Here is an 18,582-nt window from a genome sequence, read left to right as displayed (position 1 = left end):
ACACTATGCACTGGCCAAAGCCGCATGAAAATACGTGCAGTAGTTTTTGACTTAATCGCGAACATGCAGATAATATGCGTCAGAGGACTTTGTTTAATAATATGTAAGGTTCTACGCCACAAAATTAATTTGTAATTATAAAAATTATTATACACCACATCTAGAGTTCCGTTCCGACTTCGCTCGTGTAAAACCGTAATAAAAAAACTAACCTATGTTACTACTGAAGGTTTCGTCTGTCTCTGTGCCAAATGTAATCAAAATCGGTCCAATAGCTCTTGAGTTTATTAATTACAAACAAAAATACAAATATTTTCTCTTTATAACATTAGTATGTATATATAGTATGGAAGTATAATGTATAAAAAGTATGGAATAGTAATATCACCAAAAAATGTTAACATAAAAACTTCGCAGATAAGTAAATACATTGAAGATTTATCATTGTAGGATTATTGTATAATATTTATTTCTGTACTACTAACGTACCTATATAGAGTTTATGTTGTGTACATAATTAAATACCTAAGATTGTCTAAAATATACTTTAACCCTCAAGTCGATACTATAGTCGGTCGATCAGAGTACATCGACGGAAAAGAAGTAGAAGTTGCTTTTAGCTTTGGTAAATATTATTGAATTTAGAATATGATGTAAAAAAGTACCTGTGAAGGCCCAATTCCTGAAGAAATGATTTGATTTTGAAAACCCTGAAAGCATTGTCACCCTACACCAGAGCTTTTCTTCGCATTATGCAATGAAGCTTATTTCAGTCAGTGCGAAAGTTGCCGCGCCGTATGCACGTCGCGAACACTCGGTCGAATTGAATTACCAAATATAGTCAAAATCGTGTTACGGTTCGGTGTAAATTGTGATTTGGAATTTCTGTGATTGTCTGAAATATTTTTTTAAGGAACTGGGTTTTTCATGTAGGCAAAGTCGGATTTATTTTATACGTATACGTACGTGCTAAATAATTTTGTTTGACGTTACAATTGACGGTTGCAATTTATGCCAGATTTACTGTAAACATTGGGAAAGTGGAATCTAAATTAATAAATATTATTGTCCATAAGTAATTATAATAAAATTTGATTAATAAATCCTTCCTATAATAAGTCCGCCATTCGGCATTATTTCCTATAATGTAATCATGTGTTTTAAAATGTATTTACAATAAGGATATTAGAAACAACACAAAATTAATTAAGTACACGATATTCTAGATTTTAACGTAATTTTTCATCTATAATATTGACTTAAATACTATTATGTATTTATTGCGAAAATATAAGGAAAATTGGCTTTGCTTTGCCCCCGGCGGAACAGATGATTTTCATACAAATTTTCAATATATTCACTCATTTGGGGTATTGATTTAAAAAAAACCTTTCTTTGAATGGGATTACGTGAATACCCTAATTTTTGTAAAAGCTGAACAAACAGACATTCGCATTTATAATATTAAGTATGTATTGTATGTAAATATGACCTAAATTATTTAAACAAGACAAAATTAATGTAATTTCAAATGTGTGATGGCCAGCAGACCCAATAGGTACACCACCCACATTCAAAAACCTTTGATGAAAATCCAAAGCAACGATTCATGTAAACATATGAAAAATATCGCAACTCTTGCGCACGCGGTAACTACGAATAAGAATTATTTCTGTAAACACCCACAATTTGGCGTATTTCTAACTAATATTCCACACAGATTTGTACCTTGTTGCATTGCAATAAAGCAACTATTGTTGTGAATTGGTCTTAAATTTCAGGGCTGCCATAGCGTCTACATTCTGGAAACCGTTTATTAAACAAGCATAAACAAATAGTCACACCACACTGTTGCGAACATCTAAAAAAATACATAAAAGCAAGTAAAAATACAATAACCATTTAGTTCACTTAAAACAAAGCATACAGTTGCAAATATAAAAATTAAATGCTTTCATCTGAGCGTTTACCGGTTTCTTCCTCAGCTGTTGATCGTCGGAGCCCAGACAAACTTGAGAATCAATGATTTTTTATCCTACTGATATGTAATGTATATTAATTACTCTTTCACGCTAAATCTACTGGACAGATCGTTGTGAAATCTGGTGCACGGGTAGAATATAATCTGGAATAACATATATGGTACTTTTTATCCAGAAATTCCCACGGGAGCGAAGTCTCGGGGCGCAGATAGTTAACTATAAATTATTGATAGACTCTTTATTGTACCATACACAAAGGAGTTATAAGTTACAACAAGATATTTAATGAGTGCAAAGGCGGACTTATCGCTAAGTATTAGCTTGCTGATACTACTTTATTAGCTTGAACTTGCAAAATGTAATCTTGTGGCATGTGGCTGACGTAGTCACACAAAGTGCACTGAGGCCTTGTCAAAAATTAAAAAAAAACCTTGTGGGATGCACATAAGATAGTTACGGTCATGCCAAAACACTTCAATCAAATTCAATATTGGTCATTGAACTCTGTCGTTATTCTCGGACATCATCTGGGCTATAAGTATAATGATGTTTAGTTGTAATAATTTATTTTTGAAAATAACCTCTTATGTCAGTAAATGTTCCAACTTTTAGTTTTTGATAGATAAAGTTGATTGTTATTTGTTATGAAAATGCATAAAACTGCTTTCAATAAAAAAATAAGTATATTAAGAACATATTCCAAAAAAAATTGAGTATCTACAAAAATGATAAGTAAGATTTTGCATAAGCTACAACTGACATAGTTATAGTTATTAGGGCATGACCTTTAACCACTAAGGAAGGAACCGCGCGCAGATAAAACAGAGAAAAATACAAAAAAAAGTATATTCAATATGAAAAATTCGGCAGCCCTATTCGTAATATTTTCGTCTTACACTAGAATTGCAAAGAAACGACGCATTTCAAACTATTTATCATAGATTCATTTGAAAGAACCTTGATTCTCTGGCGTCATTGTTTTTTTCTGTATCATAACCTTCGTTCCGTGAAGTATAAGGTATATAAATAAATTAGTTTCGTCCACATATCTGAAGATGTCAATATCTCCGATTAAATTAAATTAAATCATTAAATCTTGATACAGAGGATTCGTATGCCACATTGATTATTAAAAAATAACATTTTCCAAACCTTGAAAAACACAATTGAAGTTATTGACAAAAACAAAGAAAAATCCAAACAAAATCTAAATTTTACATTCTAAACAACGAGCAACATTAGAGCTGACATAAGCCCGAATCATATTACTGATAATCAGTGAAATAATTCGCGCAATTAGTAATATTAGCTTGCCAACAGTGAGTGAACAAGCACGAGAATAGAACAAAATTTGTGAAAACGAACACCGACGACAGTTTCAAGATGATGACGATAAGCGAAAGCCAGTATTCTTCAAACAAGATGTCCAGTTTCCACAAAATCAACGACAGGATCGTTCATCGTGACAGTTATGATGATACGAAGAGTTCTTCCAGCGTCAACAGCGCCCTCATAACGAAACGGGGGTTCAAACCTTCGGACATGTTCGACCCTCAGAAGAAGGAGTTCCTCACGAACCTCAGTTATAAGTTGTTCCCTGTAAGTTGGGTAAGTGTATTTAGTCTAGTCTTAGATTTGGCTTCTAACTCGAGGTGTGCCGCAAGGAACTGTACTGGGTATTTTATGAGTATTTATTTATTCGCTAACTGTAGTTAGATTTTACTAACATCTTTAAGTTTAATTATACGAGAAGTTTCACAGAAATTGCCTTAAACGAATTTATTATTTCTGAGAATTTTAGGTTAGGGCTAAGGCGCTGTACCTACTAATTTCAATGAAGGAATTAAATGATACTTTAATTTTGCATTCAAATTGAAAATCTTCTATGCTCACGTAATATGGGTTACATATTTTCTCAATTCAGTGATCCATTTCTAAAATATTGGTCAAAATTTTAAGTGCCTTTGCTTTTTTTATCCTCAAGGATCCTATAAATGAGGGAAAAACAACCTTTAGGCCTCCTACGCACTGGCGACCATGGTCGCCGCGACCTGGTCGCGGCGGCCAGTGAATTCTGGACTTTATATGGCAATCGCTATAGCCCCTACGCACTTAGCGGCCAGCGACCAGCGGCCACCGTTGGCCGCGGCGTCAAATTTGATGCCACGCGACCAGCGACCAATCGCCAGTGCGTAGGCAGCCTTATTCACATGTTTTTGAGTTGTATCGCATTGCACCCACGATGAAAATTGCAAGATGCTTTTTAGTGAAAATTTGATAATGGCATCGCCAAGATGAAAAATTGAATACAAATAAAAGTTTAACAGTTTATTAAACAATACAATATTTGTTTTTAACTAAATTTCTACTTGGATACAGGTCTAATTAGAAATTTAGTTAAAAACAAATAGCGCAAAATATTTTAAAGTTCTTATCACAGGATAAGATTTTGCACTAACCAACTTTATCAATACCTCGATGGTTTGTTCGTAAAGTACTTATTTACGAACGAAAGCTATGAAAATATTGCCCTGAATTTAACGAAACAGGTACAGCCACTAAACATACAGTTAAACCAATCGGCAAAGCTGCCAATTCTTGTTTACCGATAGACGCAGCCGCAGCCGAACCAGTTCAAGGAACATTTTGCGTTTAACTTTTCTGTTTGGATTGATGCCAAGCATGTACTTACTAGCTGAGTAGATCTTACTCGAATTGTAAAGTATAAGTACATTATTTGTAACTAATGTAGATATTTGAAACGTTGCTATAAATAAAAATTATCCCTTTCTTTTCACACAGAACGTTGGATTTTATTAATGTGCGATCTGAACTTGGTGAGATCCATAGTTTCTCTGGAAGGAAGTAGACTGGAAGATATTTCTTTAGTAATAAGCAATCTATTTATAATAAATATTCTATATTTGTTATTTATAAAAAAGTTAAAATATACTTTATAAGCTAAAGTATGATTTGTCACTATCGCACTTTACAAAAGTTGGCATCGACAGAAAGAGACAAAACACACTTTAGCTCGAAGTATGTTTTAACTTTTATATGAATAACGGGGTACGTACGGGTAAACAAAACATTATTTCGTACATATGAACCTGTCCAGTGTCCATGCGTACATATGTACTAATAATATGTAAATATGTACCGTAAACTACCGTAATTATTAGGTTTTAAAATAGAACTCTTTACGAGATATGAAAGAAATATAGCATCAGTAATTTAAATAAGGTCCGTAAGAATTAACGGACACCAAAAACAGTCGCCGTTTACGCGTTACAGACAGACATACGAGCAGATTAACCCAGTTATCGCCCTAATGTTCGGATGCATCTAATTATAATGGGCGGCCGGGAGCTGGTGTTATTTCTGAGATTTAACAAAAATTTTGAGATTGAAGAGATCGAAGACCAGTAGTGACAGACGCGGAAAGCAATCAACACTTCCTTTTGTTCGGAAAGAAATTATTAAATCATTGCTGCTAGTCAGAGTTTTCGTAATCTGTTTGGATATATTTTGGATAGATTTTCGTGCGTTGTTGTATATATTTGGAAAAACTAAAACAGTTATGCTTATTTAAGTGAAATAATATTTTATTTGTAGTTTAATATCGTTTAATTAATCAAAATTGACATACGAAAAGACTTATTCAACTGCAATATCTTTTAAAATAAAAAAGTGGCATATTTAATTTAGTTTTTTACCGTCCGAAGTGAACATTTTCAAAAAATAACTTTGAAAATAAGCGGAAATGATGGAAATTGAAACAAAAGCTTCGAGCTTCGAGCAGTCGAGCTTTGACAAGCTGGAATACGTATCAAACGTGGTCTGTGTCGAGAGCGTGGGAGATTTTGACGAGGTACAGATTTTTTATTTATTTATTTTATTTAAAAGGCACACAAACAGATTACAGACAATGAAGTACAGAATATTGACTTAACAATAATTATCAAACTAATCTATAATCCAATAAAGTGTACACAGAAGAACAAAATAAATTTCGTGTAAGCAAGCCTAAATCTATACAGTAGAATAAATTGATATTATATAAGTAAAGACGTATAAACAATACGCATAAAAGATACATATATATCTATAAATATATAATACAAAAAACAGAAAGATCATGACAATCACATATTCAATGCTATGTTTAAAGATTTATTTATTTTACATTATCTTATAGATATTTTGTTTAACAACTGTATTGTATTGTTTATTATATGTAATTCGAAGAGGCGAGTAAAAACTGTATTTATTCAATACTGAAAAAGCTCTACCCTAGCTTATAATTAGCTTTTCAACAAGGTAGAGAAACTTTGGACAGGATTTATCTCTCTCAATGCATAAAAGACAAACACCCTATATTTTCGATTTATTTGTCTTGCAATCATCGCAATAATGTGCGTACTTATTAATTAAAATTTATCTTAAACTCATTCATTCTCTTGTGTCTGAATACTCCTAAACTACGCTACATATTTCGATACGGTTTGCACTGTTGAATAGGAATTTTCTTACCAACCCTGTACAATTTTTTATCCGTGGGAAGCAGAGCCTGTTGTACACCTTATATTGTTTCCCAAATAACAGTTAGGTATGGCAATGTACCACCTATTTGTAACTAAATATTATATTTGGTACACACACGTAGGAGGTTGCTCATTATTATGCATATCATACTTGCAGACACGTGGATTAGTCACGGAGTATTGACATGGAAGCTTTCAATATACGATGATCATGGCGATATCTCGCCCACTGATTGTCAATCACAACATTTTGGAGCAAAATAAAACGACTGACGGTCGTGGTTGTTAGGTTAGGTGTTATGAAAAAATGTGGCGATGTATAAACAATTGAAAAAATATAAAAACAATACCCCGATTTGAATCTGATTTGCCGAATAACAAACAATATGTTGTACTAAAGTATTAGGTTTATTTAAAAAATAATTACTTTAAATACTAACATTTTTATACACAGTATCAAATTTCATAAAAATTGGCTCAGCCAGTACGAGCGTGACAAATTCACAAACTTTCGCCATTATAATATTAGTGGTATTATAAATTATTATAAATGTATTTACGTATTGTATATATAATTAATTGGATTTACGGCAAAACTATAATTTACGTGTGCACGAACCCTGATAATATAATTCTACCTAGATTTATTAAACATACTAACCGCTTTGCAAAATAGTTTGGTAAACTGCCAATAGAATCAATACTGTTGAATATTAGCTCCAATTCCAGTTCAGAAATAAAAACTGAAGGGTTAATTTGAAACTCATTAGATAGTTCTAGAAATAGGTCTTTGCCGGGCATCGAACCTGGGTGTTGTCGACCTCTGAACGTGAACAACACACGAGGAGGGCAATGGGTCGAATTAAATGTTACGTTCAGGCTATAAATTGAGGAAGATAGTTCTTCTTGTCTTATCTTACGGATGGCTATGATCTATGATTTATAACAATAAATTAAGAAAATACGGTCTCTCAAGAATCTTTTTAGTTTCTAAACAAAGATGTGTCGGGAGCAGTTCCCTGAATGATTTAAATCAATGGTCCAATCATAATCATTTATTTCGTAAACGTGCGTGTTTGATACATATCACACACGCCTGTGACTGATAGGTGCATGGTTTGAATCCTATCCGTGCCAGTTAAGTTTGTATAAGTACCTACCAACCTGACTCATGTACCTACTCGTAAGTATAGAGTTTTTTATAGACCACATATAGATTCATAAAAAAAGTCGTGATGAAACCGCCACACATTGAAATAGTTCGGAAACTCTTGTAGGAATATATAGTGTTCTTAACTGCGTACACTATCGGTAAACAATTCGACAAACTTTGGCGGATTAAGCATACATTCGGCTTTCCCGTACGGTGAATTAAAACTCTCGTTCAAACTACGCAATGTTCGTTTGTTCTGACTGAGTTTGTGGGATAACGCCGGCGTAAAGTTGACATTTGACATCGGTTAAACGCAAATTGACCTCGGTATATTCAAATTATAATAAACTTATTGAGAAAAATCAGTCTTATAGACCGGAACTTGGTAATTCGTAGTCAATCGTTTTCATTTTTCTAGTTTCATACTGGCCTGGATATCATAAAACATGCACGGACAGATTTTGGCACGGCAGCGGCCGGTCTTGGCCACGAGCCAAACAGCTGCTTGAGACGGAACGTCTGACAAAATGGCGGTTAGAATTTTACTAGGAAAATGATTCAGTAAGAGTAATTTGTTATTAGATAAACAATGTTTGTTTTATTTGAGTTTGTTTGAATTGTTTTACACTGGAGGAAATTATTTAGTGCTTGTATATACCTCAGTTATGTCTACATACTTTCATTTCAGTTAAGTTTTATTTTATTATTAAAAAAATTGTTTGTGCTGGACTACATTTAATACACAACAAAATACAGCAAAACAAATCGAGACGGAAAAATAATGTCTGCAGGCCTTTAAAGACACCTTTATTATCGCGTCAAACTTGAATAGTACTAAGTTTGAATATTTTTCTCAAAAAGCTACAAACGAGTAGCGTTTTAGAACGACCACTGTTGCCCTGCTGAGAATTCCAAAAGAAACACTTTGTGTTTGAACGAGTTTTTGTCTCTATCATGCCAGAAGAGCTTACCATTCTTTTTTGTACAATTTTTTTTACTAAGTACAATTGATTAATGATTCAGTATAAACCAGTGTTAATATTCATGCTAGATTTATGTAGATACCTATTAGTGATTGCAAATTCTTATTGCAGAACATACTGAAAATTTATTAAAAAAAAACCGTATTATACAGAACGATGGAGAACTGTCCCGAGAGGCGCCGGCCGTTTTGCCACTGGAATTACCGTCTGTAAGAAAGTCCCACAATTATCAGAAACCATGGACGCATTAGTTCCATTTTGATCCCTGTAAATATACCATGTTTAATCTCATAGTTGACATAAAAATTGACAATGAATGAAAATGATTCTCATTGGTTTCATAACTTTTATATATCCTTTGTAAAAAACACTTTTTTATGTTAATTTAAAAGCATATCTTTTCTTTGAAGGATTATTTATTTTTATACGCTTATATCCCCATTTTAAATTTTATATTTAGTCTAGGTATTGCATTATATACATTAATTTTGAACGCTAATATGTCTTCGCTCGTTCCTAATCTAACATATATAACAAGGTCTAAATTAGAATAAGTAAGTACCTTAGTCAATTATTTCGATTTATAACAAACTCGCCCCGGCTTCGCTCGGTTAAAACCATAATAAATGTCAAGGCCCAAACCCTGAAGGATTCGCCTATATCTGTGCAAAATTTCATCGAAATCGGTCCATTAGTTTTCGAGTTTATTCATTACAAAGAAAAAGACAAATATATTAGTATGGAGTCCATATAATGTTGTGATTAGAATTACATGCTTATAATAGAATGTTGATGTTGTACACCAAGTAAGTACCTACTGAGAGCAGTGACGCAGCGTGGGTGTTGGCTGCTCGGGGCCGGTGTTTCCAGTCGCTGCAAAGGGGACTCCCCGAATTCGTCACAGAATAATTAAATAAAAATCCCGCGTGTGTTTTCAAACGGACCGAATTTGTAGTTGTGAAAATATGAACTACTTAGCCCAAATGTATACAAAATATTAATATTATTTATTGAGAAATACTGGCTTGCTGGCCTGCTCGCTGCTCCAACTACGCTACGCCACTGGTACTAAGGGCAATATTAGTAAATATGTAAATATTTTGAGATTTCGTAAAAGATGTATGTTGGTAACAACAGCAGACTTGCACGTTTTGAATGGTTTTGAAGTGAAGTTTTGACGTAATAGAGATATATTTCATCTTCTGTTATGTACATAGATGCTTTAAATAGAATAGCTTTCTTTTTTTTATTAATTTGAAGACCCAAGTTACATTTAGGTACTTACGCTTATGTTTTAGTAGGACATCGGAATAACAACTAGAGAGTTTTTTTTTTGTTTCGTTCATCCATGTGGAAAGGCAAAGGATCTAACATACAGCCGTTAACTAGAGAGAACCTTTAGAAAAAAAGATATGTTTTTTTCTCTGAAAACCCAAGTAACATTTAGACTGGAGTTCTCGAAGGACCTGTAGAACATTGTTTATTGTTTTATAACCCAAGTAACATTTAGGCCTGCGTTCCAGGAGGACCTGGAGAACAAGCCGGTGGTTGTGGGGGAGCGGGAGGTGGACCTGAACAAGATCTTCACGCCCGCGCCCGATGCTGAGGAGCATCTCATCAAGAAAGACCGGAAGTTCGGTGAGGAACCTACTCTGGTCTATGGAAATTCTGACACTAGAATGTATGGGAGAATCGGGGCGCAAAAGGCTTATATACAAACGTAAAAAATCATCAGACAGAGCCAAGGGTTATGAAAGTCGAAAACCACATTTAGTTTATCCATTATGTTCTAAATATAACATTAATATTTTCCTACTCTTTTCTTTAAAAAATATGCGCAGTGAATTTAAAAATCATCCTGTATAATTAGACCACCGTTTCTTCGTACACTAGTTATCGTCACTGCCGAGCGAGGTCCTAGTCACTATAGCTGTCCTTGACAACTGGTAGGCAATAACAGCATTTCCAATGACGGTTGACGCTGATCGTAAAATCACAAACAAATCTTCAAATATATTTTATGTACCCAGATTTACAGTATTTAATAGTAGTGTTACGTATCATTACAACTCTCTCCCTCTTCTGAGCGTTATCCCGGTTACTTCTCAGCCATTGAAAGTCGAAGCACGGGGTCCGTTTTCTAACTTTGACAACGTCTCCACTTCGTTTTTTATTACATACTTTTGCTCGCGGCTTCGCCCACGTGGATTGCCCACGGGAAGATTTATTTTTCCGGGATAAAGTACCCTTCCTTCTCCATACTTGAAACTACATGTATGTAAAATTTAATAAAGATTGGATGACGAGATAAGGCATGAAAAGGTAACAAACTTACTTTCAATTTTAGTTAGGATCAACATCTACCATTTATTTTCCAGAAAAGACATTTGCGTCTTCGGCGTTCTACGTGCCCGGTGTTCATCCCACGGTGAAGGAGCAGATGGACTTAGCTCGAGCCATCTCCAAGAGTCTCAGCGACTCCAGCAATCACATGAGCAGGGGGCAGAGCATGTACGTCAACAGGAAGAAGAGATCTGTCAAATGGGTGCATGAAGGACGAGGTGAGGAAATTAGAATGGTGGAACACTTTCGTTTTAGATGATGCACACAGTCTTATGTGACGATTTAAACAGTGTCTTAGCTATGACCGTAATGTCGTTTCGTGATCTCGACCGTGATTTGGCTTAATTATAATATGTATACATAAGACTGTGTATCTCGTCCAAGATGCTGGTGTTCCACCATTCAAATTGGTGATGTGAATGGCGAAACATTAGCATCCCATCGGATGAGTGTTATGTAAATTGGATCATATACTATTTTAGATCCATACTTGGCATAGTTGGAAGCCTCGTGCAAGTTATAATGTTATATTTAACTATTAATATTTCTGGAGCTCCATTTTGGTTTCACAAATGCACAAACAATTTTAGTTACTAAGGTGTTATTCTATAATATTATTAGCAAATTGTGTTTGATTATTGTTACCTAATCAAGTTAAATTGTAATTGGTTTTTATTTTGGAACGGATTAATCATTTGCAACTAGAACGACTAAAATATGTACAAAATAAGCTTTTTTTCATAAGCCTTTAATTTTGGATTATGACAATACATTATCAAGATAAAATTAAAAAGTAATTACAATGGTTGTCGCGAGAGCCGACATGACAGTTTGGTTCGGCGCCAGCGCAGAATATAAAGAGATTTACGAGCAACAGGCTTCGTGACCTCTCGCTGTGCACATTTGATGCGGTTTATGTTCATGCTAATGAGAAATAATGGTTAAAGTCCGTGGAAAGAATAATCAACCGGTAGAAATCGTAGGGGGAATTCTATGCATCGCCATTGCTGTAGTCAGCAACATACTCGTTAAAGGTCAAACAAGCAAAGCTCGGGATATAAATGCACACCACACTATAATCAGAATTATATCGCCAAAATATATCTGTGAAACGAAAATATGAATGAGCAAGCTTTGTAGAAAAGAGCTCTGTTAAGCACAATTATGTCAAAATCAAGTAATTACAGAAGAAATCTGTGGATCGAAAATATGAATGAGCAAGCTATGTAGAAAAAAGCTCTGTTAAGCACAATTATGTCAAAATCAAGTAATTACAGAGGAATCAACATAATAGCATTGGTTTTCAACAAGATAATTACCTTTAAAATTGTTTTCAACTTTTATCAAGTATCCTTGTTATTCTGTAGCTTATTAATCTTTTTTTTTTATTTCCAGGCCGAAACACATCAAACACATGCAGCACCCCAGTGCCGGTCCCCAACCACGACACTCCATACCGCCCGCCGTCCAGCCTGCGGAACCAGAAGACTTACCCTAAATCAGCCCTCAAGAACTCCAACAATACTCTGCCTAAACTAGAACCTTTCCCTGTCTCCCCGACAATCGTGGTGCAAAATATCGAGGTGCCAGTGCCGTTAGCTCCGACGAAATTAAATGATGTCTATGCCTCGCCGATAAGCCCGCGTTTCCCGCTTGCCTCTGGCCCAAATTTCAATGTTGCGCCTCGAGGTTGGGGCGAAATGTCAAACTATTACCGACCGGTGGCGCTAGATGGCGCTGGCAAAGCGAGATTGGCGTATTCTGATTTTTAAGTTATTGTATTTTGTGAGAGGTTTAGTTTTAAGACCAATATAGCTTTTATTGTAATTTAATAAATTCTTCAAGATTGGTCAGTAAGAATTGAGATTAATAGAGAAAAAGATTGGAATGATTCAAAGGGCAACGAAAGACACCTTGTGAAAAAAATATTGAATAGTCAGTTCCAGTTCTCGCTTATAAAGAAAAAAATTACAATCGAAACCCTTAGAAGTATATTTAGGTAGTAAATAAGTACATATTGTAATTAGATAAATAAGTAGTTGTACTTATGTATGACGTACGTACAATTTATTTTGGAATATCTAAAAATATGTATTTACGAAATTCATTAATTAATTAATTTAATAAGATTTTTTTTGTGAAAAAGTAATTAGTCTACCAACTAGTCATATTTATTGATTATAATTTATATTATTTATTATAAAGCAATATTATTCTGTTAGGTAGTTATGTTTGAAAATATTTATTTACACAATAGTAATTAATATTTACCTAGATTATGTTTACATAAGATATTATTACGATAAGTACCTACATAGATTTTTTTATATTTTAACATAAGATTATATTTACAAAGTTTAATCAATTGTTTAGTGATCATAGAAAAATATATAATAACCCGTCAAGTGTGAGTTCAGTACGCGTGAAGAAGGTTCCGTACAATTTATATAATTCTTATAGGTTTTCCTGTACGTACAATAAATGACTTACCTAAATTTAGTATTTTTTCCAAATTTTTAACTCAATAGTTTCGGAGATCAGGGAGAATGGTCAATTTTCGTCTTTTTTTCATGAATAATATCTAAACCATTTCTTTTAAAATAATAACAAAAATGTACACCCCGAAAATTACCCTTATGAGAAAAATATATTAATTTTCTTTGTGTTTGGGTTCTAGGGTTACACCAAATTTCGCCCGATTTCGTCCAGTACGGACGGAGTGACAGACGGACGGATAGACAGACGCACGAGTACCTAATGCTATAAGTTTATTTTATTTTTATTTTTTGCACGGAACCATAAAAACAATACAATTTTATATTTAAATAAATACATTATTACTTTTTATATACATTAATTATAACACGATTTTTTATTATATACGATTAATAGATGTCGTAATTAGTTATATGTCACTTGTTTTTTTTTATTTTATTTAAACTGATCATGTCGTTTGTACCAAAAGAAATAAATAAAAACGATTTTTTTTTCGCATTTTTTGTAATTCTAATCAATGAGCCTCTCCAGCCACACACTAGTGCCGACATCACATTTTTATCAATTTATTTTAACGTAATAAAAACAAATCACGAACTCTAACGTAGTTGCTAACATCCTCTCATATGCTACAAAGAATTTCACGATTTTCAAACTGTTGAACACACATTATCCAATCCACATTTCTAGTATACATTTTGTATAATTGAAAACCACAATAATATATAATTAAATTGTTTATCTTGTACATTATCTCTTGTGGTGTATTTTTTTAGCTTTTGATTACCTCTCAGTTCCTGGAGATAATATAAACAATTGAGAACAACAATAGAATCGCAATCCAATCGGAGGGGAATTTAGGCCTCGGTCTCGAATTTTGCGGGCAGCGGGGCGGCGGCGGCGGCGGCGCGGGAGCGGCAGGATCTTATGCGTATCGTCAAATGGACCGGGTCTCGAAAACAGAGGCGCGGGAGCGGCGCGGGGGCGGGCAACGAGCGGTGCACTCCAGTCGAGCGGTGACCGTCCCGCGTTGCGCGTCTGCATTGTAGTATAGTGTTGTACTTTTTTTTGTGACGTTTCAAAATGTCCTCGGACGTGCAAGAGCAAATTATTTCGGCAATCTTTGAGAGGAGACCCATATGGAACAGCAAAGATGTGAACCATAAAAATAGAAGAATAATTAATCAATTATGGGAAGAAATAAAAAACGAACTGAATATTGAAGGTAGGTGAATATAAAAATTATTTATTATGTTATATACAATGTTTATTATGGTTTACAAATTAGTTAGTAGCTACTAGCTAGCTACTAACAACACTACACCGCTACAGTGCCGCGCGATCTGCCCGCTGGTTTCGAGAACAGGTATGCGTTGCCCGCCCCTCTCCCGCGCCGCCGCCGCCGCCACCCCGCTGCCCGCAAAATTCGAGACCGAGGCCTAAAAGGCGCTGTCTAGCCGCTCACTGGCACAGTTTTATCAATTCCTTTTCTAATAACGAATTTGACATATTACGCCAAATTAGATAAAGAATTTTATTAAAAAGTATTATTGTTTTCCATTACTGATAAAGTTTATTTTATTGTACATTACTGCTAAAGTGACAGTTGACTACAATTACTGAAATCCGTATAGTCAAATAAGACTACAATGTTTAACGGTAAATAAACCATAATACTTTCTAATAAAATTAATTATCCAGGGCATAATTTGTCAAGGTCATTTTTTCGCTAAGAATAAAAAGAAAACTATATTGCATGGCGGCGCTAGTGTGCAAGTTGGCCTTCTCTGAACAGAACCACAATGAACGATTTGGTGTTGTAATTTACTTAACATTGCGACAGCTTGAGTAAGGTTCTAACTCACGATGCCAACTTTAACATTTACAAGCCATCAGTGCTGGTTTAGGCCCGGGCATAAACCGATATGCCCAGGCGTGAACCCTGTACTGCTTGCCACTAAATTGTGTTGTAAACCATATTGTTTCTTTAGATTTAATATTCAAGCTAATTTAAATGTCAGTCTGTTTGTCCTTCTTTCACATCAAACAGAGCATTGGATTGAGAGGTCATTTTCATGTAGATAGAGAAATATTTTGCCAACAGTAAGGAACTCTATCTTATCTGTGGTTCCTGATTGCATTCTGAGCTGTGATGCCACGAAGCCCTGGGTAAGTAAATAAACCTTAAAATGTTGAAGATTTTACAACCAGCCAACAAAAGCAACAAGACTTGATGTCAGGGAGACAGTGGGCAGAAAATGTATGGCTAAGATGTTGACAAGTGATCTAAAAGGGTTAAGTTAAAAAATAAAATGCGTATATTGCATGCGTAAAAAATATGGCACACATTAAATATGTATGTACCAGATTAGTATCTTCATAATAACTCATTTGGATTTGGTCTTCTGAGTCGGTGTTCACATTATTTCCTTCAGAACGCAGCATCCTTCATAGCAGGTCGCCTGATGGTAAACAAACACCGCAGCCCATGGACACCGGCAACCCGATACGGGTCACCGATGCGTTGCCGACTTTTGGAGAAAGCGATAGACTCTTTTCTTTAAAGCCCAGATGTCGAAACTATTAGGGAACACTGCTGTAGTGGACTGTATAATAAAAAGCTCTTCTTCGATTTTTTTAACACAAGATTTATTTTTCTATTGTAGTTACAAATTGAACTTAACTTAAAAGAACTCGACTGCACTTGAAATATCGCTATCTTTATTCACATTTTCGTATTCACGTAAGTATACTAGTGAGCGAATCGGTATTCCGACGCTCTGATTTGTCGGTCGCTCGTGAGTGCTAAAGTCGGCGCGCTTGTGTCTCGCTCGTTGTCCATTACAACTGCTAAGGGAAGTTTATTCCATATAGTTATTTTTGCGCTGCCTTATCGCATTTGTAGTTATAATAGGTGAGTTAGGAATAATCACGCCGCGCACGTCAATGTCAAAACTTGTAAAACAACGGAGCACAAGGGAGCGGCTAAGTGCTGCGTTGACGCAACGGAGCACGACAGAGCACGGGCAGGGACCCTAATATAATGTCACGGCTGCGCGGGAGTTTGTTGCCACTTTCTTTGCGCATCCTACCAGCTTTCGCGAGAAGACTCGGACTTTAGGGGTCCGTGGGAAATGAAACTATTTATTATGCATAATTTTTACAAGATTTTATTTAACTTGCAAATGTAAAAATTGATAATTTCACTAAATTTTTCATTTAAATAAGTTTTATAAAAAAGTTTGTCAGATATCGATTTGTATGCACCATATTTTGCAACACCACTACAACCTGCGGTAGGTCAACAAAACGCGGTCACGCATTGATTATTCTTAAATGACATTGTAATTATTTTGTGCTGAGTTTGTATATGTTCTGTCCAGGCTTCAATGTCTCTGAAATCCTGCAAAAAGGCTTCTTTTTGCAGGATGCAGGATTTATTTTTTACAAACTTTTATAACTTGCACTGTATGTAATGTAACGGGTGGAATCTTGCAATTCAGTTTTGAAGCAGATATCATCAACCAATTGATTTCAAATTTTGTACACACGTTTAGTTTAAATGAAAATGTATTATATCATAAGCATGACTGATGGTGCACCCAAGAACGGCTCCAGACGTGCAAACTCCTCAACGGTTTACTGTACGGACATTGATTTTTTGTCACACATTAAATGCAATAAGATCTCACTGACAACAATAATAGCTTGTGTTCATAATGACACTTTTGTAAAAAAAAAACATATTGATTCTATTAGAAAATCCATGATAATCTTTGAGTTTATAGTATTACAGACGTACATACAGGTGAGGTGACTTTGTTAGTGTAGATCAATGTTACATCATACATTGGTCTGCTCAATATATATGGTTGTATACTTAATGATATAGGATATGCTCAATTTGAGCATATATATCACAGGTAATACACTATAATCTGTACAATCGCTCAATGACTTTGACCTCGTGTAGAATTCCCTGAACGAAGACAGTAACTTATTCGTTTACTTAAGTGGTGTTAAGTTGTGACTTTGATTCAATCAAAATCAAATCATTTATTCAGAAATTAGGCCTTCACAGGTACTTTTTCACGTCATATTCTAAATTGAATGATGTTTACCAAAGCTACAATGAATTAGATTAATATTTATTTCTAAGTTAATTATATTGTGTATACCTTCTCCTTGACGTCACAGTCAAAACTCAAAATTCGAGTATTTAGGGTTCCATCAAAATAAGAGGCACTAACATTAGGAAATTATTATTTTAATGTTGATTATAAATAGTTATTAATATTTATTAAGTTTTATCTGTGACAAGCATAGATAAAAGAAATATATATTTTATCTATGGTGACATGGTATTTTCTATGATTTTTAACACTTTAGTTATGTACAATAAAATTTAATGGTATTGTGGCGACATCTACCACGCCACATGCACAACGGCGCAGATGTAAAAAGCCGACCAAACGCAACGAATAACAAGCCACACAAGTGATCCAGGACACTGACAGATGGCACGACGGTCGACTCACTATGGACAGCTAACAAGCCTAGACCGCGCAGACAGTGCGTTTTCGATTAGAAGCATACATACAACCTCCGACATGACACCGTCTGTCGCGTGCGGTTCCCCGGCGCTGCACCAGCCTGGCGGGAAGATCTTCCCTTTGTGGCGGTCGAGCATAATCACCTAGCTCCCGCTACAGTATTTTTATTTACTTATATTTATTACCGCTCTATTTAAGTTAAAGACTGTTTAATTAACCTTATTTTCCCATATCACCTTATCTACAAATTTTATAAAAATCATAAGCAATCATTTAAAGGTGCAAGAAATGTCAACCTGCAATGAGATTGACAGATATAATGAAAGTCGCGGTCGTAGGTGGACAAGAGCGGGGGTAGTGTACGCAAATTGAGTCATGCTCAGTAATGGGCAGAGAGAAAAATAATGATGGCTAATTTTATATTCACTTACACCTTGGAAAATGGTTGTTATTTATGTTTCATAGTTATATGGATATTACACACCTGTAAACGAAATATAAGCTACTTTCCAATACTTTAACCTATAA

The 18,582-nt window shown here is 34.9% G+C and overlaps 1 protein-coding gene across 13 annotated transcripts; it reads left to right on the top strand.

Moving 5' to 3' along the window:
• Positions 1-771: 771 nt before the first annotated feature.
• LOC128680184 (uncharacterized protein) lies at positions 772-13,991 on the top strand. Of its 13 annotated transcripts, none has more exons than XM_053763109.1 (6): positions 772-893; positions 3,303-3,590; positions 8,815-8,871; positions 10,186-10,300; positions 11,041-11,223; positions 12,401-13,991. In XM_053763109.1, exons 2-6 carry the CDS (start codon positions 3,366-3,368, stop codon positions 12,775-12,777), a joined length of 957 nt encoding a protein of 318 aa, XP_053619084.1. In that variant the 5' UTR covers positions 772-893; positions 3,303-3,365; the 3' UTR covers positions 12,778-13,991. The 13 variants fall into 13 exon arrangements, with proteins under 13 accessions (XP_053619084.1, XP_053619083.1, XP_053619086.1 ...); XM_053763108.2 differs by having other exon boundaries at positions 778-887; XM_053763111.2 differs by having other exon boundaries at positions 778-929; positions 3,303-3,581.
• Positions 13,992-18,582: the final 4,591 nt, after the last annotated feature.

Source organism: Plodia interpunctella, chromosome 23 (assembly GCF_027563975.2).
Source record: "Plodia interpunctella isolate USDA-ARS_2022_Savannah chromosome 23, ilPloInte3.2, whole genome shotgun sequence".
NCBI classification, from domain to species: Eukaryota; Metazoa; Arthropoda; class Insecta; order Lepidoptera; family Pyralidae; genus Plodia; species Plodia interpunctella.
This window is presented reverse-complemented; position numbering and strand designations above follow the sequence as displayed.